Source organism: Podarcis pityusensis (assembly GCF_964106645.2).
Source record: "Podarcis pityusensis genome assembly, chromosome: 11".
NCBI classification, from domain to species: Eukaryota; Metazoa; Chordata; class Lepidosauria; order Squamata; family Lacertidae; genus Podarcis; species Podarcis pityusensis.
In genome coordinates, this window is record NC_138036.1 from 23046208 (window position 1) to 23068212 (window position 22005).

At 39.9% G+C, this 22005-nt stretch overlaps 1 protein-coding gene across 2 annotated transcripts in view; it reads left to right on the forward strand.

Moving 5' to 3' along the window:
• MAP3K1 (mitogen-activated protein kinase kinase kinase 1) overlaps positions 1-21011 on the forward strand; it is a 63719-nt gene extending 42708 nt beyond the window's left edge. For both annotated transcript variants that reach the window (XM_080972258.1, XM_080972257.1), the window contains exons 8-20: positions 197-278; positions 397-574; positions 1063-1347; positions 2763-2884; positions 5523-5614; positions 7343-7532; positions 7677-8949; positions 10508-10660; positions 11255-11417; positions 11753-11884; positions 15128-15270; positions 17083-17214; positions 18355-21011. In XM_080972258.1, coding sequence (XP_080828384.1) covers positions 197-278; positions 397-574; positions 1063-1347; positions 2763-2884; positions 5523-5614; positions 7343-7532; positions 7677-8949; positions 10508-10660; positions 11255-11417; positions 11753-11884; positions 15128-15270; positions 17083-17214; positions 18355-18504 — 3095 coding nt within the window. In that variant the 3' untranslated portion in view covers positions 18505-21011. The remainder of the gene's footprint in view (positions 1-196; positions 279-396; positions 575-1062; positions 1348-2762; positions 2885-5522; positions 5615-7342; positions 7533-7676; positions 8950-10507; positions 10661-11254; positions 11418-11752; positions 11885-15127; positions 15271-17082; positions 17215-18354) is intronic.
• Positions 21012-22005: the final 994 nt, after the last annotated feature.

Genomic DNA, 22005 nt, shown 5'->3' on the forward strand with positions numbered 1-22005 from the left:
GTATAATTCACACAATACATTAAACATGTAGAAAAAGTGGCAAATGCCACATTTGCTACAGAACTGAATATACAGTTTTCCATATGACTAGTTTTCCATAGACTTGTAAGTTCTGTAGATATTTCCAAAAACTCAATAGCTTTATATTTTCAAAAATGTCCTTATCATGCTAACGTCAGTATTATTTCTTTTTTAGGGGCAGAGGAGTGTAGAAGAAACAGAGAGCCTCTTATATGTCCTCTTTGTAGATCTAAGTGGAGATCTCATGATTTCTATAGGTAAGGATGTGTTGTACTTGGATATACTAGATCTTCCATTGATGAGTATAAATATTAAAATATCTGCAAGCTTGCAAACATCTACTTATGCAAACCATTTCCCCCCCCCCCCTTACAGCCATGAGTTGCCAAGCCCTGTAGAATCTCCTTCTGTTCTTCGTGTTGTCCAGCAGCAAACTCAGCAGCCTACAGCCGTCTCACCAAGGAGGAGTCAAGATAGTAATTTTAACCTTACTCATTATGGGGTCCAGCAAATCCCTTCTGCCTATAAAGACTTAGCTGAGCCATGGATACAGGTATACTAAATTTCTAAAGGAAACATTAATTAAGCTAGCTGCTGGGTATTTTTGTGTTTCTTGATTCCATTTTATGACAAATAGCACAAACAGGATTGCACTGCTACTGGTTAAGTTGTGTTACATTCCCTGCACACTTGTATGTGAAGGAGTCAGGTTTGCATTCTGTGATAGGAGAGGACTTTTTCGGTGTTAGTTCCCTGACGAGAAAAGATTACCATATTTATTGTGTGCATATTGATGTACACCAGCTTGATATTTTATGAGATGGTGGTATATGAATGCTTCCAACAGAAATGAATGGAGAAGTTATCTGACACTTCATTACATCTCCCTTGTTTTGCATCTGCTCTGATGGTAGCAGCCTTGAAGAATGCAACACGCTCTTCCCTGTGCTACCCCAAATTCAGATGGGATTGCATTTTTCAGTATGAGTACTTGAGATCATCATACATGTACTTTTAAGTGTTTTCATGTCTGTCTTTTAGGTATTTGGAATGGAATTAGTTGGCTGCTTGTTTTCTCGAAACTGGAATGTACGTGAGATGGCCCTTAGACGTCTCTCCCATGATGTTAGTGGTGCTCTATTATTGGCTAACGGTGAAAGCACTGGAAATTCTGGAAGCAGTGGTGGAAGCACCACAAGTGCTGGAACTCTAGGAGCAGCTATTGGGTCATCACAAACCAGTATCTCAGGAGATGTGGAGTCCTGCTGTAGTGTCCTTTCCATGGTGTGTGCCGATCCCGTCTACAAAGTCTACGTTGCTGCTTTAGTAAGTAGCTTCTTTACGAATATTGAAATTTCAAGATCATTGTTACAGTTTAGAGATGGAAACCAGTATTTATGCTGTTGCCAAAGATGTAGAATTTGTGATGACAGCAGAACGACTCCCAAATTGTTGTTTTTTTGGTACTCTCAAAAGAAACTAATGGCCATGGTCCCATTTACTATCATTATAGCTACCCATTTCATACATTCACTGGAATTTAGAGCTTGACTAGCACAAACAACTTCTGTCTGTGTTTTCTTTCCTCCTGTGTTTTTTAAAGGGAGGTAAATCATGTAAACAGTTTCCTGGTACAAACCTGTATATGCATGGAATTTTTTGATTCTCACAGGAGCTTATGTGCATGGTGAAAGGAAGGAGCTTAAGCTGCTCCATCACATCTGCTCCCAGCAAATGTATGAACTGGGGCTTATTTAGGGAAGAATTCAACACAGCACTATGGCAATTGTTCCATCCGTGCAAGTATTTCAGCTTGCCAGATGGAACGATTCCATCCAATATCTGAAGTGTCTTGTGGCATTAGTACAGCTTATTATTATTATTATTATTAGAATTTATATACCGCCCTATACACGGAGGTCTCAGGGCGGTTCACAGAAAAGATCAACATAAAAAACCACAATATATATATAATCAAAATAAAAACAACAACCCGTTATTGAGACCCATTGCCAAATGGTTCCGTTGAAAGGCCAGGGTGTGAATGTTCAAATGAAATCGATGCATGGATATCTATGCTTCGGCATGCATGGAGAAATACATATTTGAAAAATACAGTTTCTCAAATTAGAACACCCAGTGCAGATTACTGAAGCCTCCATTCTAGGTTTCATATACAAGTGTAAGATAAAAGCTATTTTGCCCAGTTTACTTCTAGTAATATTCAGTTTTTGGTTAAGCCAGTAGGAAGCAGATCACAAAAAAAAAAAAATTCTAGAAAGCCCAGAGTAACAAGAGTCTGGCTTTCAGCAGAGGTGATAGGTTGCTTCTGCTAAATAGAGCTTATCAGTTTTCTTTGGAATATCATCAAAAAGGACTTTATATTATGAGGAAGATGCATAGTGTGGTCATCCTTTATTATCTGTTTCTTTCTGGCCTATCACACTGGACTGCATTCTTTATACTGTACTAAATAAAACACGTAAAGCAGAGTCTCTGGCATCTGGAAGGCTAATAAATTTGTAGGAAAACATGGATTTGTTTTGCTTTCTTACAAAATTTGCCTCTTGTCTACAAAATTGTATCCTGCAATTGATTAGTGTGTTGCAGCAAAGTTTAGAGTGCATTTTTGTATCCATTGACTAACTCTTGTTATTCTTTTAGAACATATGAAGTGCCTGTATAAGGTTTTTTTGTGTGTGTTTTTGCTTTTTAAAACACTCCCTCCCTGCTTTTTCTAGAAAACATTAAGAGCCATGCTGGTATATACACCCTGTCATAGTCTGGCAGAGAGGGCAAAATTGCAACAACTTCTGAAGCCAGTTGTGGAAACTATATTGGTGAAATGCGCAGATGCTAACAGGTATAGTGTTTGGTCTATTCAAACTTTTTACAAATCTGTATTTTAAAAAACTTCATAAAAGATTAAGGAAAATTCATGTAAAAACAAATTTTTGGCTGTTTGTTGATTTATGGTCTGTATTTGAAGTTATTTTGGCCTGGAACATAAAATTGGTTATACCGTAAAAAATACTCACCAGCAACTCTTTGAATATTATCTAGGTATTATTATAGCTGGAAAATGTTACTCTTAAATTGATACATTGGATTTCATTTTTCCATAACAATTTTCTGGAAAGTGTAAATGCTCAGATTTTTCAAAAAATTAGGATACAGTGGTACCTCGCAAGACGAATGCCTCGCAAGACAGAAAACTCGCAAGACGAAAGGGTTTTCTGTTTTTGAGTTGCTTCGCAAGACGATTTTCCCTATGGGCTTGCTTCGCAAGACGGAAACGTCTTGCAAGTTTGTTTCCTTTTTCTTAAAACCGTTAATACAGTTGCGACTTGACTTCGAGGAGCAACTCATAGCACGCGGTGTGCGTCTCCGTAGGGGCAAGAACGCGTGAAGGCGGGTTCTGAGGGAGAGGGAGCTTTGTTTCGGCGAAAAATAGCAAGGCGCGCACACTTCCCTCCCCACAACTCCCAGTTAGGGAGGCCAGGCTCCGGGGCTCTTCGGACGGGGCTCCTTCCTTCTCCCCCCCCCAGCGCCCCAGCGGTGACAAGAGCGTCTGCCCGGGCCCTCCGGCGCTCACCCTGCGAGGGGCGCCCCCTACCTGCATCTCCGCGCTTTCCAACCCCGCGACGTCGACGGCTGCGGCAAGTTTGCCTCTCGGTGTGTGTGCGCGCGAGTGTGTGTTCTCCTCGCCCCGCTCGAGTTAGTCCCGGCGCAGCGCAGGCAGCAGGTGAGTCGCCCTTTGGCAGTGCGGAAGGCGCCGGGCCAGGCAAGGTCAGCTCGGGAGCCACCGGGGACGCGCCCCTGCGCTCCTCTCCAACCGGCTGGATGCACCCCTCTCCGCTCGCGCGCTTCTGGCTGGCCGGCTGCAGCAGCAACAGGGGCAATAGGCATCCACCGTCGCCGACCCTCCCTCCCTCCCTCCTGCCCGCGGCGGGCGGCTGGCTGGCTGGCGCTCTCGCCTTCTTTCGGGCTGCTGCTGCAGAAGGATTTTGCACCAGACAACTTTTAGGCCGGTAGGAGTTTTGACTACCGCGGCGACAGCAGCAGCAAGACGGCGCCGACTGTAGTGCAAAGGGTCGGAGCAAGGCGAGCCGAACCGATCCCGGGGGCTCAGGCAGCAACCTCCGCCCCGCCTCCCCCCACGCCCCGCGCCCGCCTCTCCCTCCCTCCCAAGCACCCCCCTTTTTTGAGGTTTTTGAAGACTTTGGTATTTTTGAAGCTTTTCCAAAACTTTCCCGACACCGTGCTTCGCAAGACGAAAAAAATCGCAAGACGAAAAACTCACGGAACGAATTAATTTCGTCTTGCGAGGCACCACTGTATAATTTTCTTGTCATAGTTGGTTGTGTGCATTATCAGATGTGTCATAATGTTGCACAGTGGATGCACAGCACATCATAAAAGATCTGTGTACTGTCCCACATATGGGTCAGCGCATGTACAGGCAAAATCTATTCTCTTATCTTTCCAACTTCTAAAGTACTCAGAGAGAGTGTGTGTCTGGGCTCTCTTGGATAACAGGTTGCCTTTCAACTGTTTTTTCCCTCTGTGGGTCTAAGCGACCATCAGATGCTCACCAAATAACTGAGTTCTTAATAAGCCAGCAGTGAGCACTAGCTGCCTTGAAATGGTTGGTTTTGCCTAAGTCAGAGCAGTTTGTTAAGAAAGCAAAAAAGTTTCCACTGACTTAGCATACAAACTAGATCACATAGTACTACAGAAATAAGTCCTACAGAAACTTCAAGAAATGAATTCCAAAACTGATGCCCTAGACCAGTGATGGCCAAACTTGACCCTCCAGCTGTTTTGGGACTACAACTCCCATCATCCCTAGCTAACAGGACCAGAGGTCAGGGATGATGGGAACTGTAGTCCCAAAACAGCTGGAGGGCCAAGTTTGACCATCACTGATCTAGACCAAAAATCTGTCAGCATGGACAAAGGGAAACCTCTGGCATCTAGAGCACCAGTTTTGGAAGTTGAAGGTGATAGAGCCAACAGAAACTTGAGACAGCCCCACTAAAGTATCCATTTAATCGATTACCAGACCTTCAGTATTGAGGGTATGCATCAGAACTCGCACAGCTAGCTGAGGGAAAGCTGGACAGTTTAGACTGAGTTTAAACAGATACCACCTTAAACCAAGGATGAATAAATAGCCTTAACCCCAGATTTGGGGTGGCACTGCCATCCAACCAATCCATGGGAGAACAGTGGGGAATCCTTACTTTGGTGTCACCTGTTGAAGAACAACCTTGTTTTACTTTCTTAAAAGTATATATTAATGGAAGCATGTTGAAATGGGTATTTATGAATTATGAAAACTGCTCCTAATTTTGACCATGCTGTTTTCAGAAATATCATTGATAAAGATCTTACATGATTGGTTCTCTGCCTGTTGTAAAAATAAAACAAAAACATAGAGTTATACATACAGAATTCATGTGATAAAGACATTGTTTTTTGTTTTTTACTTTTTATAGCCGCACAAGCCAACTTTCAGTTTCAACACTCCTTGAGATGTGCAAGGGCCAAGCTGGAGAACTGGCAGTTGGTAGAGAAATACTTAACTCTGGTAAAACTTCATTGTATACTTATTTGTATAGTAACATCAGTATACCTAGTGCTTTACAGAGTATCATAAGGGGGGGGAAATGCTTGCCTCTTCCTTTACTCAGTGGGCTTCTTGGGGCAATAGTAACTATGGATGAATGTGAGCAAACACTGTCACACATACTTTATACAGTTGTTCATAAGGGCTGAAAAATTAACCAAAGACTTCCTACCGTAGATAAGGAGCTTTGAGATGAAATTTGAAGTGGCAGAGGAGAAAATCTAAAAAAATTCTAATAATAACAACATATGATCAGTTGTTCTAAAGAAAACTAAATTCCAGCATGGTGGAGTCCAATACTTAATTAAGTTGGAAATTTAAAAATAATCTTATGTACTAGCAGTCACCAGACCACCATTAATTAAGCCCATTTGATTGTGGAGCTTATTTCTCCCCACCACCAAAGGGTTCATCAAATGAACACAAGATCTTTTTATTTTGATGCTGCATCTTCATGGTTTTGTGAGCATCCCACTCAAATCATCTTGATGGCCATTGATCTGCATAAAGTACCTACTGTGTACTAGGCCATACACTAAAAGCAATAACAAACCCCACTTCACATGTTTGCATTCTAAATTAAGAGCAAAACCAAAAGAGATGAGAAAAGAGAAGGTGTAAAGTTGTAAATAAAATAAAATAAAATAGGTACAACAGGGAAATTAAAATAAAAGAGAGAGTAAGTGAAGATAAATTGAAGATCAAAGTGGAAAAGCAAGGGAATTTGGGGGGGATGGTGGAGAGATTAAGCCAGCTCAGTTTCTAAAGGAAGAATTCCTACACATTGTTTCATTAGAAGAGAGGGTACAAGCATTAACTTATATTAGAGAGGTGTAACAAATAAATTGATCTTGGGTGAAAAGTACAGTAGAAAAATAAGGAACTAGAAGACTGTAAAATGATTTAATGATTTTGAATCTAATACAAAGAATGGCTAATCATTGGAGAGAATGAAATAGTAGTGTGATGTTGCTAAAATGTTGGTTGAAATACAGTAGACAAGCAGGCAAATTCAGAGCAGAAGAGGTTTAAAATTGAGAAACTGGAAGACCAAGGATAAAGACATCACAGTAAATGTGTTGGATTGCGGACCTAGGGTTATATGTAAGTTATACTTTGAATAGACCCATTTAAAGGAATGGACCCAAGTTCATCATTACTAAACTTCATTTAATAGAAGTAAACTTCAATATTTCATTACTAAAATATTGATTCTGTGGCACCTGAATTGGCAGAATTTGAGAGCTACTTGAACATGGTGGTGAATGCAAAATAGTACTTTCCAGTCTTCAATGAATGCATATAGACAGAACTGTGAATATGCTTGTAATGATTTTTGTAACCTTTAAAACATTCATGTGACATGTGAGCTTGTGCTGTGAACTTCAAACAGATGGGATGGAAATGTGAATGAAGGACAAGCCTTTCCAATGTCATTTATTTTGGGAACTTTGCTTACAGCATTAAAAAAAGGGGGGAACTGGTTCTTCTAATATGGATTCACTTTAGTGGCAAGCAAAAGCAATCAGCACTGGTGAAATTCATGAGTAGTCTGAAAAATTGTAACAGGTTGTAACACCCCCCAAAAGTGACTTGGCTGAAAAGGGGAAGAGCTTCACATAACTTCACATAAAACAATATATTTTGGTGATATATCTTTAATTCTGTTTAATTATTTTTCTTTTGTAGGGTCCATTGGCATTGGTGGTATTGATTTTGTCTTAAATTGCATCCTTGGAACACAGCCTGAACCAAACAATTGGCAAGCACTGCTTGGGCGCCTTTGTCTTATAGATAGACTGCTGTTGGAGTTTCCTGGTGAATTTTATCCCCACATTGTCAGTGGGGATATTTTACAGGCAGACACTGTCGTAGACAGGTACTACATTAGAAAATATTGATTTTAGGAAATAATTTTTTTACATAAACACTTTTTGTACTTGCTGCTTTAAATGCTTGGTACACTTTATTTTATTTTATTTTTGCTGCAGAGACATTAACTGTGTTTTGTCTTTACTTTTAGGTACAAAAAGCTGCTGTCACTGTTGAACTTTGCTCTGCAGTCAATTGACAACTCCCACTCAATGGTTGGCAAATTGTCACGGAGGGTATTTTTAAGTGCTGCCAGAATGGTTGCAAGAGTACCGCACGTGTTTCTTAAACTGTTAGAAATGTTGAGTATGACGAGCTCAACACATTACACAAGGATGCGCCGGCGGTTGATGGCTATAGCAGATGAAATGGAAATTGCAGAAGCCATCCAGCTAGGTATGGAGGAGATGCATTCCGGCGAATGCAGGCGCGAATTTGCACAGCCACCAGTTCCTGATAACTCTCCAGAGTCCACAGAGAGCAATACTCCAAATAACACGATTCAGTTATCAGGGAAAAGTGGGAAAGGTGTGGGTGACAAAAAACTAAGTGCCAGTCCAGAGGACATTTCTGACATGGTGGCTGGTATGTCTCTGGGACTTTCTGTTTCTTCAGGAACAATGGAGCAACCAAAACCAGCCGTTCAAACAAAAGGCAGACCCCATGGTCAGTGCTTGAACTCTTCTCTCTCATCCTGTCATTCCCAATCCGTATTCCCAACTTTGTCGTCCCCCACTACGCCATCCGTACCCGCGGGCGCTGATGTTTCTAAACTCAGACCTCAGGGATTTGTTCCCTGCAAAATGCCCTCTGCTTCTCCTCAGACGCAACGGAAGCTTTCTCTCCAGATTCAAAGAAACTGTGCTGAACATAAAGAATCAGAAAAACTGTCTCCTGTCTTTACACAGGCCCGGCCTTTGCCATTCAGTCATATACACCGGCCAAAGCCATCTCGACCTACTCCATGTGAAATGAACAAGCAGGGGGAAGCCTCCAAAAACAGCATGACGCTTAATTTAAATGATATATCACAGTGTGATAGCAATAGTAGTAGCAATAATAGTGCAGTCATACCAAGTGAAGAGACTGTTTTCACCCCTGTGGAAGAGAAACGTAGCCAGCTGGATATTAATACAGAACTCAATTCCAGTATGGAGGACTTACTTGAGGCTTCGATGCCAGCAAGTGATGGAACAGTCACGTTCAAATCTGAAGTGGCGGTTCTGTCTCCTGAGCGCGCGGAAAACGACAACACATACAAAGATGATGTGAACCATAATCAGAAATGCAAGGAAAAGATGGAAGCTGAAGAAGAGGAAGCTTTAGCTATTGCCATGGCAATGTCAGCATCTCAGGATGCCCTTCCAGTAGTTCCTCAATTGCAGGTTGAAAATGGTGAAGATATCATAATCATTCAGCAGGATGTGAGTACACTGGCTTTTGTATTTTCTTAGTCTACCTGTATTTACTGTTGCACAATGCATTTCTTGCATTTGATTTGGAAAACCAAAGGAAAAACAGTTTTGCCCTTTAAGACACAGTGGGTTGCTTCCAAACCATGCCATTCATCCGAAGGGGGAGGGAAGCCATTTTCAGCCATTGCCCGCTGAACCTGCTCCAGAAGCGGGGGGCTCTCTCAACCAGATCTGCGGGGGGGGGGCGGGGCTGAAAATTACTTCCTTTCCCATTCCACTGAGAAAAGCTTTGCCATCAGCTGAGCAACACTTTTGAAATGAAACCGTAATGGTTCAAGGAAAACTCAACCGTATTTTGGTGGCTATGCATGTCACTTTTTCCTTCAGCCAATTTACCGGGGGGGGGGGGAGGAATGGGCTTCCTTTGGACTTCGACTATAACTGGGTTCTGTGTCCTGTCCATACCAAGCTCTAAGGCACGTCACTTCATTAGTTTATATATTAGAACTGGGGAAAGTAAGTATAGGGAATAGCATGTTGTTTGCATGTGGTGGGTAGGGTTTACTGATACCATCAAGCCTAAATGAATGTTGGGGGAGGGGTTGTAGTAACTGAATTATCGCTTAGAGCTGAAAGAAGAAATTAGGGTAGCAATGAAAGGAAGAGTGCTCTTTGAGCTCAAATGGATCATGCATGGAATCACAACTGAATATACAAAATGCAAAATAGAAGTAGGACTGAAATCTGTCTGGTGGGCATTATCTTGCCCAGGGGTGAAATACAGGCACGCCAGGCCTTGAGGTCTGCATTCCTACTCCCTTTGCACTCTGTGGAATTAGGTTGCTTTAAGACAGGAATTCAGTATTTACTCTGTGCTAATTTGGTTATCTCTGTGTGGATACTGTCACTTCCATGGTTTAGTCATTAGATTTAGGTGACACTTGGAGTTGAGAAGATTTCTTTTTCTGTTCTGTTCTTTTTGGTGTGGGGCAATAAAGTTAATTGTCTTGCTTCCCAACTGGCGTGTCCTCTAGCCTTCCACAATAACCTCCACCAGTCAGCAAGGTACAAATGTTTTATCAAGGGAACCCCCCTGTGATGTATACCAAACACTACAATTGTTGAAGAAATAAAAGACATACATATAATAGCAATTCTAAACTGTACAGAGATCATCTACTTGCTGGTACACAGTTTGCAATTTTATTCATTATCTGCTACTGGGAGAGTATTGTTTCTTCAGTGGTTATCTAGCAGTTTCTTAGACTATCCTACCCCCTCCATTTGTTTTTGTGTGTTACTTTTTTGTCTTTGCAGTAAGAAATATCTCATGGTGATATTTCCAAATGTAAGACTTTATTAAGCAAGTAGTTCGATAGTGAAACATTAGGACTGGTTAGTTTTTAGAATTTGAACAAAACCCTATATACAGGTACTGTATAAACTTGGATACAATTGTTGTGTTTTGAAATTATTAGGATGTGTGTCTTTTTTTAAAAAATTATCCTTTTCTTGGATAACAGTGGGTGTTAATGGGTTCATAGACAGCTATTTGTTTAATTTGCAGACACCAGAGACGCTGCCTGGGCATACCAAAGCAAAGCACCATTACAGGGAAGATATAGAATGGCTTAAAGGTCAACAAATTGGCCTTGGTGCCTTTTCTTCATGTTATCAAGCTCAGGATGTTGGAACTGGGACGTTAATGGCAGTGAAACAGGTAAATGTTCCTCTGTTGTAATGTGAAAGTTTTGTCAGCATTAACTTAATATTCGGAAAAGAAAATCAAGGTAGTGCAGAGGTCTAGAAAGATTTGTCCTCAGTTATGTTAGTTCTGAAAATTTTGACACTGGTTTCTTTTACACATATTCTGCCCAACTTAATGCCTTAAGATAGGGAAGGACTTGGACTATTAGAGGAAGTGATAATGAAAACTGCTTTTATTCTAGGCAGCTCCACACACTAAGTCCCCCCCCTCCCCCTTGCATGGGGAGAATCTTTAGGAAGGTAGGAAACATACATGTTCAGCAAGAGTGTTTATCTTTCTTCTGCACTTCCCGTGTCATAGTTTATACATTTCTCCAAAATCCATTTTTCTCCGCATGTGAAGTGGCTGCCTGCGGTTGCTTAAGGGAAAGAAGAAAGCAAGAGAACAAAAACAGAAGTTTTATATAGTGGGTAGAATCAGATAGCCTGTCCTATGTTGAACCTCTTTCTTGAAGGTGCTCAACATGGTTTGCAGCTTCAGTTACAACAATGTCAATACGATCCTCTATTGTTGAAGCAAAATTTGACCTGGCTTTGTGTGATGCAGGTGACATATGTCAGGAATACATCATCTGAGCAGGAAGAGGTGGTAGAAGCTCTGCGGGAAGAGATAAGAATGATGGGTCATCTAAATCACCCTAATATAATTCGAATGATGGGTGCTACGTGTGAGAAGAGCAATTACAATCTCTTTATAGAATGGATGGCAGGTAAGTGTGTTCCCAAACTGCATTCATCTCTTTCCACCTGCCTCTAGATTTCTAAGTCTGTCCCTTTTGCCATCTCTCTAAATTGAAATTAACTTTACCCAAATTGTGGGGTGTAAATGATACAATACTATGTTTCGTGTACGTGCCACTCTTTCTGATAAAGGAAATTCTAAACTACTACGACCCCAAAAGTAAATTTAGAAAGTTGAGCTTAAAACTATTTCACTTGTCTGCATTGGTATACCCAATTTTGAAACTATTTCAATGGCAGTAAAATCCAGATTGTTTTCATGAGCAGTGTACTAATGACTAAAATGTTAACTCTCATCTTCCAGGGGGATCTGTTGCTCATTTGTTAAGTAAATATGGAGCCTTCAAAGATTCTGTGATTGCGAACTACACAGAACAGTTGCTTCGTGGCCTTGCTTACCTTCATGAGAATCAGATAATTCACAGAGATGTCAAAGGTAAGAACAGTGCTACTATAGTTATTATAACCTGTAATTGCTTATTTATTAAATTTGTATACCACCCTGCAGTTCACAGCATAAAAATGCATAATACATAATAATAATAATAATCTAGAGTAATAATTTATTTCTTATACCCTGCCCATCTGACTGGGTTGCCCCAGCCACTCTGAGCAGCTTCCAACAAAATATAAAGAGACAGAAAACAGGAACAGAAACAAAACAAACCAATACCTCACTAACAACAAGGAAACAGGATGTTACTCAGCCAATGGAGAGGAACATTTTCACCTGATGCCTAAAGGCATATAATGAAGGCATCCGGCAAGCCTCCCTGGGGAGAGCATTCCTCAAACAGGGAACCACCGCAGAAAAGACCTGTTCTTGTGTTGCCACCCTCCTGACCTCTCGTGGGAGAGGCACATGAAGAACGATGATCGCAGGTCTGGGTTGATGGCATCGAAAGCCACTGAGCAGTTGAGGAGAATTAAAGAGGACACATTTTCCCTGTCCTGACAGAGGTCATCATACAGGGTGACCAAAGCAGTTTCTGTGTCCAAATGGGCCTAAACCCTGATTGAAATGGAAAACTGATCTAGAAAATCAGTTTCCTCCAAGAGCACCTGAAGACAGAAGGATACCATGGCTGATAGTACCAAAAGCCTTTTGGATAAGACGGAGTGCTTTCAGAAGTGGCAGAGAGATATTTCTAAGTTTGTCTGGCAGGGCAAAAAGCCCAGAATTAAGTTTAAGATATTAACTGATGCAAAAGAAAGAGGGGGCTTTGCCCTGCCAGATCTAAAGTTGTATTATGAGGCCGCAGCGTTCTGCTGGCTAAAAGACTGGCTACTTCTTGAAGACACTGACGTGTTGGACTTGGAAGGGTTTAACAATACTTTTGGATGGCATGCATACTTATGGTACGACAAGGTTAAAGCAAATAAGGCCTTTAAGAACCATATTGTCAGAAAATCACTGTTTAATGTCTGGACAAAATATAAAGACTTGTTGGAAAACAAAACTCCAAGGTGGCTTTCACCTTTGGAAGCTAAGGCCCGAAAAAGACCCAATATGGAGGCTAAATGGCCAAAATATTGGGAAATACTAGAAAAAGATGGAGATAACTGGAAATTGCAGAGTTTGGAGAAAATGAAGGATAAAGTGCGAGACTGGTTACATTACGCTCAGATTAAAGAAGTCTTTAAAAATGACAAGAAACTAGGGTTCCAGGTGGAGAAATCGAAACTAGAAACAGAACTGTTAGAACCAAAGTCTAAGGTACTTTCAAGGATGTATAACTTGCTGTTAAAATGGAATACACAAGATGAAATGGTTAAATCGGCTATGATAAGGTGGGCGCAGGACACTGGGTATAATATTATGTTTGAGGACTGGGAAAGGTTGTGGAGTACTGGGTTGAACTTTACTGCATGCAATGCTTTGAAAGAAAATGTAATGAAAATGATATATAGATGGTATATGACCCCAGTCAAACTTGCAAAAATATACCACCTGTCTGATAATAAGTGTTGGAAATGTAAAGAGAGTGAAGGAACATTCTTCCACCTCTGGTGGACCTGCCCTAAAGTGAAGGCGTTCTGGGAAATGATTTATAATGAACTGAAAAAGGTATTTAAGTATACCTTCACAAAGAAACCAGAGGCCTTTCTTTTGGGTATTGTCGGCCAAGGGGTGGTAAAGAAGGATTGGACATTTTTTATGTACGCAACAACAGCAGCAAGGATACTTCTAGCAAAGCACTGGAAAGCTCAAGATCTACCCACACTGGAAGAATGGCAGATGCAACTGATAGACTATATGGAACTGGCCGAGATGACCGGCAGAATCCGTGACCTGGGAGAGGAGAAGATGGAGGAGGACTGGAAGAAATTCAAGATTTATTTACAAAAATACTGTAATTTGAGTGAATGTTAAGCAGGATGCTAGATCATAAATAATTGAGCACCACTAAATTAGATGACTTAAGATAATGAGTGAGATTGAGAAAATATAAACTTTTTTTTTTGAGAATTACAAGATTATAAATATATAGATGGGACACAAGAATGCAAATAAGATGATAAATTGCTGGCAAAAAGTTATAACGATGAAAGTGAGAGCGGGAGATGTGAGGAAGTCCAAAGAAAATGTGAAATTATGTTAAGACATATGTTATACTGTTTATTATATCTATTTTTATTTTAAACCCTAATAAATATTTAAAAATAAAATAAAAAATGATAGTACCAAAAGCCACTGAGAGGCTAAGGAGAATTAACAAGGACACATTCACCCTGTCTCTCTCCTGACATAAGTCATCATGCAGGGTAACCAAAGCAGTTTCTGTGCCAAAGTGGGTGTAAACTCCAATAGAAATGGAAAACTGATCTAGAAAATCAGTTTCCTTCAAGAGCGCCAAGACTTCTGTTACCTTTGGATTTTGCACTTCTCCAGATTTTGTGATGCAGTTCTCAACTCTCAAAAGCCATACCTTAATTATTAAAAAGCACTTTTAAAGATACAGTATTGTAAGATATATAAATTTCTGTCCAGATTTTCCTGTTAAAAATCCAGAGATTAATGCAACAACAAGCTAGAATAGATTTATGATTGAACACATGTCATGCTAACGTGTCTAGTTGGGGGAATGGGTACATGAAGGGTTTTATTTTTAAAAAATTGTATTTGGGGGTTCCTGTACTCATTTAGGTTCTTCAAGCATAAGATTTGCCTTTATATTCTTTGTGTTCTGAAAACATTAAACATCAATAGAAGAAATGGTGGTGATATAGTTTACTCAGTGGTTTTTGTTCTCACGTATGTCTAAACTGTTTGCAAGCAGGATAAAAATGTATTTTGGTGAGCACCCTACCTCACACCCAAAAGTAACTTGCTACAGCAGTATTGCAAGACCTTCTGTTGATAAATATTGCTCCTGTTTCTCTTCCAATAGAAAAAAACAGAGTTTGGTTTACAGGGGCAGAAATCTTTCAGGTGTTTTTTCAATATTTGGTGGGAGAAAGTCACTTTTGGAGAAAGGTTGCAGTTTTTGGTTATATGGCATTGTCTAATTTTGAATGGAGGCTATTTGTGTACACTGAAGGAAAATACCCAAATCTTTGGTATTCTGATTGATAGTAATTTTTGTTTCTACCATGTGTGTGCACCCAAGCCTGTCTGTCTCCCTCACAGAAACCCACCCACAGCAGCAACTAAATTAATTTCTTATTACGTTCACAGGTGCCAACTTGTTAATTGACAGCACAGGCCATAGGTTAAGAATTGCGGATTTTGGAGCTGCAGCTAGGTTGGCATCTAAAGGAACTGGCGCTGGAGAGTTTCAAGGACAGTTGTTGGGGACCATTGCATTTATGGCACCCGAGGTAAGAATTCAGTGGGGCAACTTTGGGAGAAGATTACCTGCTTGATTATTATCTTAAGACGGAAGAGGGGAACCCGTGGCCCTCCCAAATGTTGAACTCGCTGCTCTGGCTGGCATGTTCAATACTCCGCATCACTGGCCTACATGCTTGCTCAACTGCAATACCTAAAGAGGCATCCTGTTCAATGCAGACAAGAGAAAGTAGTGTAGTTTTGCCCTACTTGCCTTTTGAAAGATTATACATTCCCTTGTTCCACTACTTGGATTGGCAAACATGTGACTATAACAACAACTATGGTTATTCGAATCAAGCCAACTTGATCAAGGTTGCCTGCACCAAACCATGCCATGCTATCTCTGTGCCTGACACCATCTTATTTTGAACCTCTTGAGTAGGACAAGATCTCTGAAGGTAGTGAGTTTAAACTAAGAAAAGAGTTTGCTGCCAGCAGCAACCCCAGAAACACTCCAGCCCACATCCCCTTTCCCCTCCCCCTTGAACAAGAATGTAGCAAATTTGAGCCAATGGTCTGAAATATGGAAAATTGCTCCTTGGGTCTGTATCTAATCACTGCTCTTAGTTATTGCTCTTTGTCACTGTATCTAGTTATATTTCTGCTTGGATGGTGTGCAGAATAGGTTAGATTAGGTTTGATTACTGCAAAACATGGGGCTGCCTCTGAAGATGGTTTGGAAACTTTGCTGGTGCAGAATTCAGCGGCCAGGTTGCTCACCAGGGCAAGGCGATTTAAGTATATAGCACCAATCATGACCCAGCTGCACTGGCTGCCAATTAGTTCCCAAGCCCAAATCAAAGTGCTGGTTTTGACCTATAAAGCCTTAAACAGCTCAGGACTGCAATATCTCAAGGACCACCTCTTCCCATATCAACTGACCCAGACCCTGTGATCGAGGGTTGGCAACACGAGAATAGTCCTTTTCTGTGGTGGCTCCATGCTTGTAGAATGCTCTCCTCAGGGCCTGGTGCCTTTGCTACATATCTTCAGGCACCAGGCAAAAACATTCTTCTTCTCCCAGACCTTTGACCAGGCATAGGCAAACTGCCCTCCAGATGTTTTGGGACTACAGTTCCCATAATCCCTGACCACTGGTCCTGTTAGCTAGGGATGATGGGAGTTGTAGTCCCAAAACATCTGGAGGGCCAAGTTTGCCTATGCCTGCCTTTGACTAATTAAAAATTCATGGCCTTTTACACTGTGTGTGTGCGATTGTGTTTTTTTGCTGTTGTTATTGTATGTATTTTGTTTTTATATTGTAAACCTCCCTTTGCTCCTTGGATGAAGAGCAGTATAGAATTCAAATAAATAAGTTGTCAGTCCTCCCATTATCTCACACAGAGGTGTCTGCTGAAACTCTCATTTTGTTAACCATGGATGATTCTTAAAATACAGTAGTGCCCCGCAAGACTAATGCCTCGCAAGACGAAAAACTCGCTAGACGAAAGGGTTTTTTGTTTTTTGAGCTGCTTTTTGAGCTGCTTCGCAAGACGATTTTCCCTATGGGCTTGCTTCGCAAGACAGAAATGTCTTGCAAGTTTGTTTCCTTTTTCTTAACACCGTTAATACAGTTGCGACTTGACTTCGAGGAGCAACTCATAGAACGTGGTGTGGTAGCCTTTTTTGAGGTTTTTAAAGACTTTGGTGATTTTTGAAGCTTTTCCAAAACTTTCCCGACACCGTGCTTCGCAAGACAAAAAAAACTGCAAGACGACAAAACTCGCGGAACGAATTAATTTCGTCTTGCGAGGCACCACTGATTTATAGAAATTAAACTTGTCTTTCTTCTTCTTCAGGTGTTAAGAGGCCAGCAGTATGGTAGGAGCTGTGATGTGTGGAGCATTGGTTGTGCCATTATAGAAATGGCTTGTGCTAAACCCCCCTGGAACGCAGAGAAACATTCCAATCATCTTGCTTTGATATTTAAGGTAAGGCGATAAGTAAGAGAATTATCTACAAAGCCTGTAGATGGGAGCAATTCTTATACCATACAGACAACATTGAAACAAATTTAGAGCTGCCAAAAATGCTTTTTTAAGTTCTTTTAAAAGGACAATGTATTCTATTTTGAAAAATATCCTAGTCTGAAAGTACCCACAGTTCTCTAATATGTGCATCTTATGAAATTTGCCCTAATTGAGAATATCATATAAGTACAGTATATTCATTAGCATGGTCCTGCCAAACAAATGTATTGAGGGCACATTTTTGAGGATTCTGTTTTTCATAGGTTTAGGACTGGGTTTTATTACCGTACTTAGAGTTGCAAAGACAGTGATTGGGACTTCATCAAGAACTTACTAAAAACCCTGCTGTACATGATCTACCCAGTGATCCTATTGCTGTCATCCATATCTGAATAGTACCATACGCTGTTCAATAGCAACTTCAGTCTTTGGAAAGACCATTCATTGAAATGATGTACAAAGATGAAGAAGCTAGATAGACTGGAAACAGTGTTAAGAAATTAAAGAAGAAAATTTAGAGATTTGAGTAAAGTCTTCAGGGGCAGTGAATATTGGCAGAACTCTTAAATGTAAGCTAGGTGAACTACAGGTGTAAATCTTGTTTATGCTAGTTGTTTACATCAGTTGGTTTAGTGTTACTGCACAACTATACCAATTTGAAAAGGCAAATGCCCTGATTGAACAAGACAACTCTTTTTTTCTAGGAATCCTGCAGATCAGATATTGTAACAAATTCTAGGCTAAGCTGCACACTTTTTTATTTTATTTTTTGCTTCTTCTGCCGCCGTTATGTTTTGATATTGTGTCTGTGTGCAATAAGATAGTAAGCAGTTACAAAACACACACACACACACACACACACACACACACACAAACATTTGGGGGAATAACCCCAATCCTAAAGTTCTATGGGTGGGAAATACAAAATGTGCAAAAGATAAAGACAAATATATGTTAAGCAGTGCTAACCAGACTGCATGCAATGTAAGCAAGATGTCCTGCAGTTCAGAGTCTTGCAGAGGTTTTGCTCTAGTCTGCATCCAGGGGTATCCTACGAGGAGGAGTCTGGAACATAACCTGTGTTTGCTCTTCTGATTGTAGATTGCCAGTGCAACCACAGCTCCATCAATCCCACCGCATCTCTCTCCAGGCTTAAGGGATGTGGCGCTTCGGTGTTTGGAGCTTCAACCTCAGGACAGACCCCCAGCAAGGGAGTTGCTGAAACACCCTGTCTTCCGCACTACGTGGTAGTTTGTTATGTAAAAGTGGGGATACACTGAACATGATGCTACTGAATATAGAACAGTGATGGTCTTCCTGTGCAGTTTTGCATGGCAGTATGTATTAACTGTTCTGCTGGCCTTAACTATACATTTTTGAGGACTTGAGGTCAGTAGAGGACCTGTACTTAAGTATGTGACTGACAAATCGAGATCTTTACCTAAGCTCAGTATGCAACATTTCACAGACTGCAGAAATATGTAAACTGTGCCTTTCTCAAAGATCTGGCTCTTCGTGAACAAAAAAGCAATTCCTCTTTTAAATCTGCATGATTATTTAGTGGAAGAAGTGGTTTTTAATTTTTTTATTATTTTGGAGCACTTTTTCAGCAATACTAGCAGCTGAGGGGCTCAGGAGCCATTTAAAAACTGCAATCCCATTTCCATTTCACACCATGCAAACATCAGCAGTTATGGGCTCTACAACCCAATTTAGGTTGTTTTCGTTACTCATCATTAAGAAGGTACAGTGTCTGTGCATTATATTTTCCATGTTCTTTAAGTGGAAGGAAAAAAACAGTTGATAGTTTTGAATCCACATTTTGCCTTCCTAAAAGTCACTGACCATGGCAATTTGGGTTCAATGTGCATTTACTGCTAGCCTTGTAACTTCCCCTTGGAAGTTACAGTTCTGTGCTTTCATTTTATCCTTCAGGGAATAAGTGATTTTTTTTAAAACGCCCATAGTAGCTAGAACTTGGTTCAAGCTAAATATTGCTGGATAACCTGTTATAAAAGACTGTGATACAGATTTGTTTGAAATCTGGAATAAAATACTGCCATTGAGTCAGTATTTTAAGTGGGAAGGGGAAATGCACAATTACTTTCGATAACAGAATTTGTAACCAAGGGTCAAATGAACTGTTTTGGAGCCTTTCTTTCATGTAATAATTCTCATGGTAAAGCTGTGTAGAAAAGTTTTATGTCAAGCCTGCCACTACCCAGCGTCCATTCTAAGTCAACCTTTGATGGGAGCCAAATATTAAAATCCAGTCTTACTCTCAATTTACCACTGTGTTCATTTCCACCATTGTTGGATTTGCCTGCTGTTTTCCTTCTACCATGCATCATCTGTTTACAGTTACAATTGATAAATATGTAATTTGGCAGTATTTTAAAAAGGAAAAGAAAATCACTTAAGCTCTTTTTTAAAAAAAAAATTAAGAGTTTTTCAGAAAAAAAAATGTGCTTGGACTTGAAAAATATAACCCACAGGTATAATGCGAGAAAATTCTTCAACAAGAGTGCAAAACTACTTTTTAGCAAAGATTTTTAATTGTTTCATGATGGTTTTTAAGGGCAGGCTTTTAGATTTTGATGAATGGATTACTGAAGGAAAATGGCAGCTATTCTTTTGCTTTTGGTCAGTCTTTTTGAAATAAAATACTGGTTGTGTTTATAATCAGTTTGTTTTAATAACTGTTCAAGTTTTAACTCTTCAGAAGCCAGTTGAATTATTGACCAGAAATTGGTTATGCTCAAAGACTCAGGACAAACTAAATAAGCTATAGTACTGTACATTATTGACAATGTACGACTCGCTGATTGGAAACAAAACAAGTGAGGTTTACAGCAGTGATCATGCTAGCGTTAAATAAAAGCAATGTCATTAAATGTGGATGTGCATTTTTCTTAAAACATTACCTTCCTTTGCTTTTTGAAGATTGACAGGCTTTGAAGAGTTAAAAAAAATTGAAATGTGAAGTTTGGTAGCTCTGTATTTGTATTTGACTTCTGTTTCTTGACAGTTTAGAATTTACTCTGATCAGATTGTTTCCAAGTCTCTTCTGTGCAAGCTTTAAAGGATGCGCTCTTGCCAATTCATGTACTGGAAGATCAGTTGTCAGATTAATGCAGTTTCTGGCAAAATTGTCAATTGTATAAACTGATGAACCTCAGCTAATCAGTATTACCTTTCTAGATCACCATGTCTACCACATATCAAATTCAGACTGCCTCTAGGTGTCTAAAAGCATTGTCTGAGTTTGTTTGCATTTCCCTCAGCTTGCTGGTAATTGTGGGGTTTTTTTTAATGCAGATGTGATGTAATCTTATTTTATTTGGATCAAAGCTGGACTGAAAATTGTATTGTGTAATTATTTTTGTGTTCTTAATGTTATTTGGTACCTAAGTTGTAAATAACGTCTACTGCTGTTTATTCCAGTTTCTACTACCTCAGGTGTCCTATAGATTTTCTTCTACCAAAGTTCACTTTCACATTGAAATTATATTTGCTATGTGACTGATTTCCTAAGACTTCCAGGGCTTAAGGGCTAACTTCTATTAGCACCTTACTGTGCAAGTAAATTTTAAAGATCTCTAGGTTAAGAAAATTTGGCTTCATTATATCCTTTGTTATTTTAAATATATCAAGATATTTTAATTAAAGTTTTTACCCCTTTGAACCAATTTTATAGTATAATTTGTACCTATTTTGGTGGTTTTGTCTTTATAGTAAATAAAAGATTTTGGACAAAAGCTGCCTTCCTTTATGGCAATGAACTGATTTTAACAAATACATTGGCATTCATGTACACATGTATTTTCCTTACAATATAGTCAGCAATCAAACACAAGGTTTTAGAGCCAGCTTTTCGCAGCTGTTTATATAGTTTGAAAAATGCCTGTAAATAAGTCTTTTAATCCCTTTCTACTCTATTTCTTGGCAGCATGAACACTTCACAATAGGCAAGCTCAAGGGAGCTATCTTGCTCAGTTCTGATTCTCCTTCATTATACTCATTGTCTGTGTAAACCTTAAGGGCACAATTTACTAAGCATAATTTTTATAGTATCTCTTGTTCATTGAATTAGGGTTCCACAACAGCTATTTGTACCCACAGTCATTGCTATGCTGCCAGATTAAACATTCTGGGACACAGAATTGGGATCTGGTGGATTGTTATACAATAGAACTACTGGAACATTGCTTACAGCTACTTAACAATCTATTTAAAATGCTTTTAAAAGACTCACTAGGCAGACTTCAGAAGAGAACATAAACCAGTTGGGAGCTAGATCCTCCACTAGACTGAGTGGCATGCTATCTCTTTTTGCCACTCAACACATAGTAGTGGGTTCCTTAGATATACCTGCCTAGGGAATACCCAGCACATAGGATCATGAATAGTGCACTGAGGACTGCAGAGCGTTCTTTTGAATTAATGGAGGCTGATGTGGCAAAACCTGATGGGCACTCCCATCATATGAAATATAACATCATTTATACAGAATACCTCATTGTGTGTATTGGAACAAAGTTTTTCTTGTAAAGAGTACTTAAAAAACAAGATTAAACAATCCGTTGAAAAGGCTTGTTGAAAAAAGATGGCCCAACAAGCATCAACAACAGTGTTCACCTGATAAGCAAAGAGAGGATTTCAAATGGTAGGTGCTGCTACAATAAAAACCTGATTTGTACAAGGTATAGAATGGACCTCCTAGTGAGATGGTGTCTGCAGGTCCTATCCTGC